This window comes from Malania oleifera, chromosome 8 (genome assembly GCF_029873635.1).
Source record: "Malania oleifera isolate guangnan ecotype guangnan chromosome 8, ASM2987363v1, whole genome shotgun sequence".
NCBI lineage: Eukaryota > Viridiplantae > Streptophyta > Magnoliopsida > Santalales > Ximeniaceae > Malania > Malania oleifera.
In genome coordinates this window covers 68657092-68669907 of record NC_080424.1, presented here as the reverse complement: position 1 = coordinate 68669907, position 12816 = coordinate 68657092, and the positions used below count along the sequence as shown (strand labels likewise).

Below are 12816 nucleotides of genomic sequence, written 5' to 3'. Positions count from 1 at the left end.
TCATCATATTTCACATCAAACTTTCCTAAGTGTTCATTGTCTCTAAGCACAAAACATTTACAGCCAATAATATGAAAATATGATATGTTTGGTCTATGACCATTCCAAAAATATATGAGGAGTCTTATTAAGTGATGGTCTGATCAATACTCTGTTTAGAACATAGCAGGCGGTATTCACTGCCTTAGCCCAGAAATACTTAGGTAGTTTATGTTCGTTAAGCATAGTTCTGGCCATTTCTTGTATGGACCTATTCTTCTATTCAACTACACCATTCTGTTGTGGTGTTCTAGGTGCTGAAGAATTATGGACAATTCGTAATGAATTACAATAGTCTTCCATGCCTTTATTTTTAAATTCTCTACCCCTATCACTTTTAATTTTAGTGATTGTATATCCCTTTTCATTTTGGATTTTCTTGCACAGGTTTATGAATTTTCACTTGCCTCATCTTTGTGGCCTAAGAATAGTACCCATGTATATCTTGAAAAGTCATCAACAATGACAAAGGCGTATGATTTTCCTCCTAAGCTCTGAATTGGGTTTGGACCAAATAAGTCTAAGTGTAGCATTTGGAGTGGCCTAGTAGTGGAGATTTCTTTCTTCTTCTTAAAGCTTGTTCTTGCTTGTTTTCCCAGTTGGCATGCATCATAGATTTTATCTTTCACGAATTTAGTCTTAGGTAGCCCCTTAACTAATTCTTTCTTAACAAGTTTTGAGATTAAATCCATGTTTGCATGTCCTAGTCTCCTATGCCAAATCCAACTTATTTCATTCATAGCAGAGAAGCATGTCATACTCTGTGAGGTTAAGTTATCAAAACTTGTGGTATATACGTTTTCATGATGCTTAGCAATAAACAATATCTTATTATCCGTTTTGTGTTCAACTATGCACTTGTCATGATCAAAAGATACTTTGTAACCTTTATCGCATAGTTGACTTATGCTCAATAAGTTGTGCTTTAAACCTTCAACTAATAAAATATCATCTATAATGAGTGAGGAATCATTACCGACTTTACCTACACTTGTGATCCTTCCCTTAGCATTATCTCCAAAAGTAACAAACTCTTCATCCTTGGGTGTGATGGATGTGAACTTCGATTTATCCCCGGTCATGTGACGTGAGCATCCGTTATCCAAATACCATTTGTCTTTTGAGGATGTTGATCTTAAGCATATCTGTAAGACACAATCAAACAACTAGTTTTGGTACCCAGATTTTTTGGGTCCAAGGGGTTAGTGCTAGATTGACCTTTAACCTTCCATACTTTCTTAATTTTTACTTCTTTATTTTTGAAAGGATAGTCGAATTGTATGTGACCCAACCTTCTACATTTAAAGCATGTAGTATTTCTATAATAATTCTTAGTTGGAACATATGACTTTGACTCTCTTATAAAATAACCCATGTAAAAGTGTCTATTCTTTAGATTTTCCCTCCCATTAAAGTCAAGCCCTTCCTTTTCTAGGGAATTTTCTTTGAGATATTAGGAACTTTTCAAAATTATTTTGTCCCTCGGTAAATTTGCAAATAATTTCAGATTTATCTTTCAAATCCTTTTCTAACTCATCAATTTTCAAATCTTTATCTTTTATGAAAGATGCATAAGATTCATTTTGGCATTCAATTAGCCTTGAAAGTTCTTTGACTTTATTTTTTAACTCAGAAATTTTCTTTGTTTTCTTCTCAAGCATTTTAATAGAGTATAGGTATTCTTGTTTATGTTCATCATATGAAATCAAGTCATTTTCATTTTCAGACTCACTAGAATAATATGAAGAGGATGAAAATGATGATTGTACCTCAAGGTCATCATGTGCCATTAGACATAGATTGACAACCTCGTCGTCACTGGATTCAAATTCTGAACAACTAGTGTTGTGTGTATCCCAGCTGACTTCCAGCGCCTTCTTTTTTTTCTTTAAGGCTTTCACTAGTTTAGGACACTCAGGCTTGATGTGTCCAACCTTTCGACAGTTGTAGCATGTTGGAAGATCTTCTTTCTTTTTCTTTATGCTAGACTCTCCTCTTTTTGATTTAAAGTTCCGAAATTTTTTATTGAACTTCTTATTCTTTTTTAGGGACTTTACGAACTTCTTTGTAAGCAAGGCCATCTTGTCATCTAATTTTGAGCCACTTTCCTCATTGGAGCTGTGAGATGTTGCCTTAAGTGCTGTGGTTTTCTTGGCTTTGCTTTGCTCATTCTTCCTCTCATTTATTGCCAGCTCATAGGTGATGAACGATCCAACGAGTTCGTCCACCGACATCTCCTTAAGATTTCTCCTTTTTTCTATTGTTGTAGCCTTTGCTTGCCACACTAGAGGTAATCCCCTGAGTATTTTCCTGATTAACTCATAAGTAGGGTAAGTCTTTCCAAGTGCATTTAAGGAATTAATGATGTGTGTGAATCTAGTGTATATGGATTGTATGGATTCATTAGTAGTCATTTTAAATCCTTCATATTCACTAGTAAGCATGTCTATCCTACTATCCTTGACTTCCTTAGTGCCTTCATATGTAACTTCTAATTTTTTCCAAATTTCTTTAGCTGAGTTACATGTCATTACCCTATTAAATTCATTGACATCTAATGCACAGAAAAGCAAGTTCATGGCAGTAGCATTGATTTGTACTGATTTCCAGTCTTCTTATGTATACTCATCTTCAGTTTTAGGTACATTAATCTTATCAATTACTTTCATAGGAATGTGATTTCCCTTAGTCACTATTTTCCAAACCTTCCAATCTATGTTCAATAGATATATGCTCATCTTACGTTTCCAATAGGTGTAGTTTACACCATAGAAAATTGGTGGTCTAGCGAATGAGTGTCCCTCACCGAATGGAGTTACACCAATATGTGTCATGTGATCATTTTACAAATAAACTATTAAGCCTGTGTATACCGTCTCTGATACGATTTGTTGATTAAGGTGTAATCCCAAGAGGGAGCGGTGAATTGAGTATTTTAAAATTCTTTGAATCTATTTACCACTTAATTCCTACTTGTATATTTAATCCCTACAAATTCAATTTACCAATGAGTCCTAATTACCCACTTAATTGTGTGCAATGTTATTCAACCTACACATGCAATATGAATAATTTAAATATAGTGCTGAAAGTAAATAGAAAAGGAAAGAGAGAAGACAAACGCGGTTTTTACAAGGTTCAGCCAACTCGGCCTACGTCCTCGCCTTAAGCAACCACTTAAGGATTTCACTAAAATCCCTGCTCCCTAAATTGGGACGAAACTTCCCTTACAATCCACTGCTTACAAGAGGCGCAGCTCCCTCATACTCCACTGCTTACAAGAGATACAACTCTCTCCTCAAACCCCGGTTCACACACCGAACCGTGAATACAATATAATCTGTAAAAACACTCAAAAATGCTTCCAAACAAAAGCTTGTGAGTACAATTCAAATTCCTAATACATTAACATATGATAAAATCTGAAGCTCAAAATGTATGAAATGATATAATCGTTTATGTATGATATGCTTTAACACACAAACCCCTTTTTATCAATTCTCCCAAAAATGTTTGTATAAAAACAATGTTTTGGAGATCTTAGGTTAGATCTTTGAATATAAAGATAACTTTGTAGATTGCAAAGATGCTAAACACACTTTATCAAACAAACAATTTTTCTCTAAATTTTCAAACTCAATGTGATCTTGATAATATTGACTTAATGTATGTATGTATATATATATGTGTGTGTGTGTGTGTGTGTGTGTGTGTGTGTCTTAGATGAAAATGCCAAAAATCAACAAACTTAATATTTGATTTTCAGAAAATATCCTTCAATATATATATAGATTGTTATGCACTTCTAAGGATATATGTATATTCAAATAGTTTAGATGTATTCAAAAATATCAGCCTTAAACTAAGAATACACTTGAATAAAGAAACTTGAATCAATGGTCAAATACAAAACTTTCACAAGTATTGAGTTTGTATAAAATGATTGTTATGTGAATGCGAAAACTGAATATCAAGCTTCTTTAAAACTATCAAAACAGATGGTGATATGAGATTTTCTAACAAAACTAAATGTAATAATCAAACCTCAAACCAAGTTGAAGCACAAAATGTATGATAGAGGTTCCTTTAGATTTTCTAAGGTGGTTTGCCCAAAGATGACGTGTAGAAACTAGAGCGTAGGCAAATGTACAACAATCAGCTCAAGTATCTCAATTTTTTTTTTTTTTCAACAAGATGCATTCTTCGCTTTTCGTTGATCATCTTGTGTTTTGCTAGCGTACTAGGGTTTAGATGTCCAGTATATATAGTGTCTTACCCTTAGAATTGATCTCAACCATTGGATCAATGAGATAGCTCGCGAGTTTTATTAATAAAAATTAAATTTTTAAGTTTTCCTGCAAGTTCAGACGACTGAGGTCAAGAGCCCAGATGACTGAAGTCATTTTATCCTTCTAAAAAATAGCCTGGACACAGGGTCTGACGACCAAAGTGTCAAGTTCAAACGACCGAAGAGTCAAGTTTAGTCATCTGAGGTGCTTCTTCCAGTTTTCGTTTTTCACCCATAAAACTTCAGATGACTGAGCTTATTCTTTAGATGTCTGAGAAATTCACCAGTCAACTGAACTTATAGTTCAATCATTTGAAGTTCCCAATTTTTGCATATTTTCTTTCTGGTTTAAAAATCTATTTTGCTTTCTTTCTTGACTTTTTTTATAAAAACATTTTCTAAGGTTTTGACATTATTTCTAACTCCATGAATGTCCCCTAATGATGTTCATGAAATGCATAAGTCCTAAAATCATTCTAAGGTATATGTTGAGTCTCACATTAAATCATACAAAAATGTAAATACATGAGGTCTAATTACCCATTCCCAAGATATGCTTGAACTTTGCCGCTTGCATCTTAATTCTCGTACTCTTTGAGTTCCATGGATCGTGCCAAGATATGTGTATTTTACTTTAAGGCTTCCATGACTCGTTATCCTTCTGTGCATGCTTAATATGGTTCTTGTTCACAAACTCAACACACAAATCGAATACCAAGTGATTTGTCATTATCAAAATCGGATTGAACTCGTAGCGTCAACAAATCCTTTTTTGCCAATTAATGTGATAATGGACCATTTCTTTTGATAGATTCAAGGATATTAAATCCTTACTCACTATCTCCTTCTAAATTATTTTAGGTTTACCCCTACCCCTTTTACTGCCCTTCACAATAACTAAGTCACTCTTTCTCACTGGTGTACTACATGATCTACGTTACAAGTGTCCATACCATCTGAGTCGTCTCTCCTTTATCTTATCTTTTATAGGAGCTACACCTATAATGATTATCGTGATTCCATTTAATCTTTTTTTTTTCTTCTCTGTATACACTTCTTTATTATTATACTCACAATTATTGAAAATTAAGAAACACATGTCATTGGCTAATTTGTAACATATATTAAAAGTGGATTTGAGTCCTTATTATAGGTGTCAAAGATATGGGTTTCCTTTTTAGTACAATTTTCTTAAACAGTTTTACAATGAACTAATTTTAATAATGTGCATATATATGAAATTTATTTATAATTTATAATGTAATTTTCAATGCATTGATTTTTTCTCTCGTCATTTACAATTTATTATTTAATAATATCTTCAAAACATAGGTACATAAATAGGTAATTTGACAACTTAATTTCAAATTTAAATTGTAAAAAATATCTTCATAACTCTAATTTTAAATTTAAGTTGTTAAAATATCTTCATAACTCCCAAAATTTTCCAAATCAATTTAAATTTTAAGACATCCCCACCACTTTTTATTTTTTATTTTTTATTTTTAAGGTTATAAACCACGCAGCATTTTTTTAAAAAAAATGTTCGCGCTGCACTGCACGCACCTATCATCTTGCCCCACGTGGCAATCGAGGGAACTTGAAATGGAATGGGAGTTGACACTATAAAAACTCAGAAAAAAAAAAAGAAAAAACCGTGAGATTCGTCGGATACAACGAGGCATCTTTATCCAAATCCTTAATTCGTTACTCATCTCTCCTATGAAAACGGGTTTTGTGCGGCTTGCTTCTAAGTAAGTTCCTCTTATGATCATCTCTCCAATTTCAAATAACAAGCAGCTCTGAAGAGAGTAAACAGTGCCAACAGCCTTCAACCTCGTTTAAGAATTCACTATGGGAACTGCTGCTCCAATGGATGATTGCTCTCTTCCTGATGATTCTCTTTTCCTCGGCTTCGACAGTTCTACACAGTGAGTATCTCTTCTTCCCCAAATTCGATTACAGCTCGCTGGTGAGAAATCGAAGTACCCACATAGCTATTTCGGGATTTTAGATTGCATATGTTTGTGCATTCTTGTGATTCCATCGAATTTTGTCGATATTGAAACTGGGTTTTGAATTCCAATCCCCAAAACAAGTCAGGATTTTTTTTTTTTTTTTCTGGTTATGGTTTCAGTTTGATTTTTTTGGATTGTTTTTCTTCTTTCAGTTTTTCAATTGGAATGGTGTTTTAATTACCAGGGTTGGCATTTGACAAAATTGCATGAGATTTTAATTTTTGTAGGTCTTTGAAGGCGACTGTGTTGGATTCCAATCTCAACATTGTTGCTTCTGAAACAATTCATTTTGATTCTGGACTGCCCCACTACAAGACCAAGGATGGAGTATATAGGGATCACTTGGTTAACGGAAGAATAGTTTCACCCACATTGATGTGGGTGGAAGCTCTGGATCTCCTCCTTGAGAAACTCTCCGCATCAAGATTGGATTTTGGAAAGATAGCCGCACTTTCTGGTAGCGGGCAGCAACACGGTAGTGTGTATTGGAGGAATGGAAGTAGTGCTAAATTATCGTCCTTGGATCCTAAGAAGAGGTTAGTGGATCAGCTAGGTGACGCCTTCTCCATTGGGGAATCACCAATATGGATGGACAGCAGCACAACTGAACAGTGTAGGGAGATAGAGAAAGCTGTTGGAGGGGCATTGGAGTTATCTCGACTTACTGGCTCACGTGCGTATGAAAGATACACAGGGCCGCAAATTCGGAAGATATTTGAGAGAGAGCCAGAAATTTATCATAATACCGACAGGATCTCCCTCGTTAGCTCCTTCATGGCTTCTCTTCTTATTGGGGCCTATGCTTCTATAGATGAAACTGATGGTGCAGGAATGAACTTGATGGATATTAAGCGAAGGGCCTGGTCTAAAATAGCTTTAGAGGTCATTTCTTTGTACTATCTATGCTTTCATGATTAGTCTCTCATTATTCTTGATCGATTATTGTTTGCTATATTTTGATGTAATGCTTTGTAGTTTCATGATCAATTTGCTGTTTTTTGTCTAACTGGTAATTTGTTCTATGCTGCCAAACTTATAGCATCAGTGATCAATCTCATGCTTCTTGTTCAATTGATATTTGTCATAGGCTACTGCTCCGGGTTTGGAGGAAAAGCTTGGAAAGTTAGCTCCTGCCCATGCTTTTGCTGGTTTTATTGCATCCTATTTTGTTGAGAGGTACTATCAGACAAGGTTTTAAATTTCGATTCTGACAAAAATTTCAAGGCCTTGAAAACATGAAAATTCCTATTTCAACCAAGTAATTTTGTAATGAAAATTTGGAAATAGACATAGTAAACTAGTAATGAACAATGTAGAATTAAAATGTCGATATCAAAAATAAGTATGTGATATGTAGGAGCAATAAACATAATGAACAAGATATTAAATATTTTCAACAGTTCAAGTAATATAAATGAAATTCATCAACTAACTATTATTTTATATGCAAATACAACTAATTAGAGTTTTGGTTTTCAGTTTTAAAGGTGGTGGTAAGTGAAAAGTTCTATTGAAATTTAGATAATTTCATGGAAATTTAAGACCATGGTGGTAGGATAGTGTTTGCAACTTCCATATTCCATAATAGTCTGTAGACGCAGTACAATTGGCAAAGCTTTCTTATATACTTTGAGTTATTTGTAGCCTGAATAAATTACAGTTCTTGATGGACGGCAAGACTTGGCCCAACGGTAAATGTGCTACCCCCAAACCTAGAATATTAAGAAGAAGAAATATGAGGAGTGTTAGAAATCCTCCTTAGAATATATAAGAACCGAGAAAAAAAAAAAATCAAAACTGCAAAGCCAACCACTCACGCTGTAGATCAGAAAACGGAACCTCTTTGGAACATACAGCAAAACAACAAAAAACCAAGCCACTAGGTGGGGTCGGTTACATGAATCATTTTCCGTCAATTTATGCTATCATGCACAATTTCTTTTGAAAAATTCAGGGCTATAAAATCCTTATTCACTATCTTATTCAAAGTTATTTTAGATTTACCTCTACCCCTTTTATTGCTCCTCACATTAACTAACTCACTTTTATTCACTGGCACATTATGTGACCTACATGGCAAGTGTCCAAACTATTTAAGTCGTCCCTTCTTTATCTTATTTTTTACAGGAGCTACGCCTAACTTACCACGAATATGTTCATTTCTTAATTTATCTTTTAAAGTTATACAATTCATCCATCTAAGCATTCTCATCTCCGCAACTTTTACTTTTGCACCCTTTGGAACATCCAACTACAAAAACCCACAAGGAAGCTAGTTACTTAATTCTATCCCAAAGTATAATTTAAGATGACCTCTTCCTGGTAAAATACGAGCATCATGGTTTTAAATCGCGGTAGCGGGTAGCATAACGTAACGGTAACGGGTGTAATGGGAAGTGGGAGTAGCGGATGTTACATAACGGGAAGTGGGTGTAACGGCCGTGAATTTTTTTGAAGCACGCACAACCTTGTGCATATTAGCGTATTTGAATGTTTTAAGCTTTTAGCCCTTCTTAGAAAGAGTTTTATTGTATTTTGGATACTTTAGTTCGTGTAATTAAGTTATTTGGTAAGAGCAACAAGTTTACATTTGTTTTAAACCACCATTGATAGAAAAATTATGTGTGTGTGCGTATTTATACTTCTCATTGTTCTTATTTGTGATAAATTCTTATGTGTTAATTAATTAATAAAACAAAATACATTATACACTCCATTAATCTATTAGACACATAAGACATACGAATAATACAAATATAAAATAACTAGAAAAGAAAGAAGGTTGAAGTTGAAAAATATAGAATATAAATATCACATTACTAATATTATCAAAATAAAATATTTTCCTAATAAGTTAGTATTTTCAAATTGTTAATTAATGCATCTATTGTGAGTATTTAAAGAAATAGTAAATTTTGTATCATTGCCATCCTCATTGTAATCTTTTCCCCCTCTTGCCACTAGTATTTTGAGAATGATATATGAAAGAGAGGGAAAATGTGAGAAGAAAAATTAAAAAATAAAATAATTTTTTGGTGTAACAGTCCTGTAGAGGTTATGTAACAGCCATAGCGGCCTTTACGTTACGGTCGCAGTCTGTAATGGCCACTACGGCTGTGATTTTTCTTCCCACCGATTTCGCGGTGTGTAACGGTATCGGTAACCCAAAAAACCGTTACGTAACGGCGTTACGTAATGGTCGCAGCCTTTATTTAAAACCATGACGAGCATTCCTTTCCAACCAATCCCCCACAAAACTGCATAAATTGCACTCTTCCATAGTGCCGAAGCATACCCCAGTACCCCTTCAAAACCTGTAAAATAGACGGTCGATAAATCCTCCAATGACTTTGGACATGCACAACTCTCTCCAAATCAGCCAAAAAAGTTTCCACTCCCTCCAATAAAAGGAGCAACAAAGGAATAGGTCAGAAGCAGATTCTGAACTTTGAGGACAAAGAGAACAAATATTGGGAGGTAGAGCCTTGACAAGCATCCTTTTCTGCAATAAATTGTTAAGGTTATTCAGTGTCATGGAAAGTGCCTCTCCCAATATGGAGGTATGGCTGTGACATTGTGCCCTCCTCAGACCCTCTATATGATGTTGGAGCCTTTTGCATAAGTGTCACATACATGTGCTTAATGACCGGGACAAGAGGCAACACTTGTGCCATAAACCACAATTTATGAACTTCATTTAGCTCCTGTATGATTTGTCTCAAAGCGCCAATAATGTATAAAAAAGCAAAGTAACTTAGTGGCCACTGAGGTGGTGGTGACCTAGGAGCAAGAGTTTACGTCAAAGTGGTTTGGAGGATGATAGTTCATGAATTTGAATCAAGGGGAAGTGGCATGATTGAAATTTATTCCAAGACCTTGATCTTAGGTCTTTGATATGCTACAACTATGCCCTCAATGAGGCTAGGTTTAGGCTATGGTGCAATAATCTTGAGGTAGCAATTGCTGCTCCATGGCAAGCCCCCAAGTGTTCAAAAGTCCTTGAGCTTGCTTAAAATGTATGCCTACTGTAATTTTTTTGAACCTATTCACTGTTGCATTCGTGTATACTTGGCATGACTTATGTTTGGGTTTTGTTGAGATTTAAAGCTAGTGACCTTGTTTAATTTCTTCTAGGTTTCACTTTAACAAGAATTGTTTAGTGATTCAATGGTCCGGGGACAACCCTAACAGCCTGGCAGGTGCATGATTTTTCGTCATTTGTTACTTCTTTCATGTCTTTCTTTGATCAATATCTCAATTGCACTCTCTTTATGTTTGTCTCATACTATTGTACATGCGAAGGCTCAGTCATGGTTTGCAAGTTTGGGAAGGGGGTGTGGTATGAATTCAATACAAAATTTTGATGTCTATTGTTTCACACTTTCTTTACATTCTTTCTACAATTTGATGGGTAGGCTATTATTTGGAACTAAGGCATGCATATTTACATATAAAAATCATTTAAAATTTTTATTTATTAGAAAACATAAACATTAAATAAAATATAAATATGATTTTAGAAGGTAAATACTAAATAATCTTAAGTTTATTTGCAATACTAATTTTTCCACTTACATGTACTAAAATTTCTGTTTTCATACTCCAGGGCTTCTTGATAATTAATACATGATTAAACAACTTAAAATAAGTAGCATTAGTTTGTAAAAACTAAAAAATTAAATATAAAATAGAATTATAATAAATAGAAAAATGAACAACTGAAAGAGTCAAGTATCTATAGTGTAAACTTTGGAAAAAAAATAAATTAAATAGTTGAATAAGAACTAGGAAGATTGGACATAAAATAAACTTGAGTACTTGATGTGGGAAAAGACATGTTATCGAAACTTAACTTTATCTAGATGTTTAAAAAGTCAATTTTTATGTGTAAAATAAACATTTTGAAATGATATTTCATTATTATTAGTTAGTCAACCACCGATAAATTAGAATGGCTTGTTGCTGTTACGATGTGCACAAAACCCAATCAAAATAATTTTTCTTTTGGTTTAAAAGAAATGGAGTTGTAACCAATTTTTTATTTTTTTTGTCCTATGTGTTCTTTTTTTAATTAATCCACTGAAATCTTTAGGTTTAAACTAAATTCATTACAAAGCTCAATTGTGCTATGTGACTGGGCCCATGATGACATGGGCCCGCATCACTCAGCATTTTCCTAAAAAGCTAAGCTGCCATTTGGTATCACTGCAAAAAATTATGAAAGCTGAAAATGAGAAACAAAAACTGAAAACCCTACTCTGAAAATTAGCAACTTCTTTATTTAATATTCCCCAAAACTAAAACAAATTAAAAACCTATTTAGACTTATGTTCCTTTTTGTCCTTGAATCAAATAACAATTAAAAGTATGATTAAAATAATGAAAATGCAAAAGAATACTGATTCAAAAATATGACAAGGAAAAATAGAAATTAAATTTAGTTATTTTATTTAATTATTGTATTTTTAGAACAATTTTTTAGTGCTCTAAGAGCAATTATACTTTACATGACAATTAAAATTTGGTAAAAAATATTTTTTGAATGATTTATTACTATTTTTTTTTTCAAATTTTTAGAAATGTTATGGATATTTCTATTATAATTATATTTAAATTCTCATATTAATTTTAATTTCATTTAATAATTTTGTATAAAATGAATGATTTAATCCACAATAGTCAATTCTGGGTATTGAAATATTATGACTAGTTGCTGCAAAAAAAAAAAAAAAAAAAAACTGAAAATCTTAAAATCTACTTTTACATTTTTACCAAAATTATTGAAAATCGACATCCGAGAAAGAAAAAAAAAAAAACAATGTAAATAAACATGTTGTCATAACTTTTTTATTCATTATATAGCAACAAAAATAGAAGACAGAAATGTGCCTTCAGTATGCAATAGTAAGTATTGGGAATTGGGAAATACAATTACACATTAGGGTGTTAGCACCCTCATGGTGCCCATTCCATGAATGAACCAATTAACTGCAAATTGTGACTTAACCTTAGCAAAACGTTCATCTTTATTTGACTATTGATGCATCCTCAGACTCTTTTGGTACTCTATCCAAGTAGAAAGGGTTTTGGCACCTCTATTTTATCAATGGGATCATTAACGTTGTACACTAGAATGGTTCCATCATTGAATTATTTAAATCTTAGAAAAAAAATGCAGATAATAGTAAAACATTAAACTTGAATTATCCACATACTTAAAATATTTGGATATCAATGTTAATTATTGATGATCCTAACACTCGAGTAGTAAAGATTGTCTCACCTTAGGACCAACCTTACATTGCCATTTAGTGGCTCATATGTAAAATTAGTTTTGACAAAACTACTATTCAAAATTGGGGTACTAGCGAGCTCCCTTTCATGACCCTCGTAACACTTGATTAAATCTTGAAGTTTACTCCTTTAGGATTGCTTTCTATGGGACAGTTGTCACTACCACAATTCTAAGGT

The 12816-nt window shown here is 33.4% G+C and overlaps 1 protein-coding gene across 1 annotated transcript in view; it reads left to right on the top strand.

Annotated features, from left to right (window-relative positions):
• The first annotated feature begins 5968 nt into the window (after window positions 1–5968).
• LOC131161273 (xylulose kinase 2) overlaps window positions 5969–12816 on the top strand; it is a 54129-nt gene continuing 47281 nt past the window's right edge. The window contains exons 1-4 of the mRNA XM_058116916.1: window positions 5969–6258; window positions 6573–7227; window positions 7433–7521; window positions 10480–10544. Coding sequence (XP_057972899.1) covers window positions 6182–6258; window positions 6573–7227; window positions 7433–7521; window positions 10480–10544 — 886 coding nt within the window. The 5' untranslated portion in view covers window positions 5969–6181. The remainder of the gene's footprint in view (window positions 6259–6572; window positions 7228–7432; window positions 7522–10479; window positions 10545–12816) is intronic.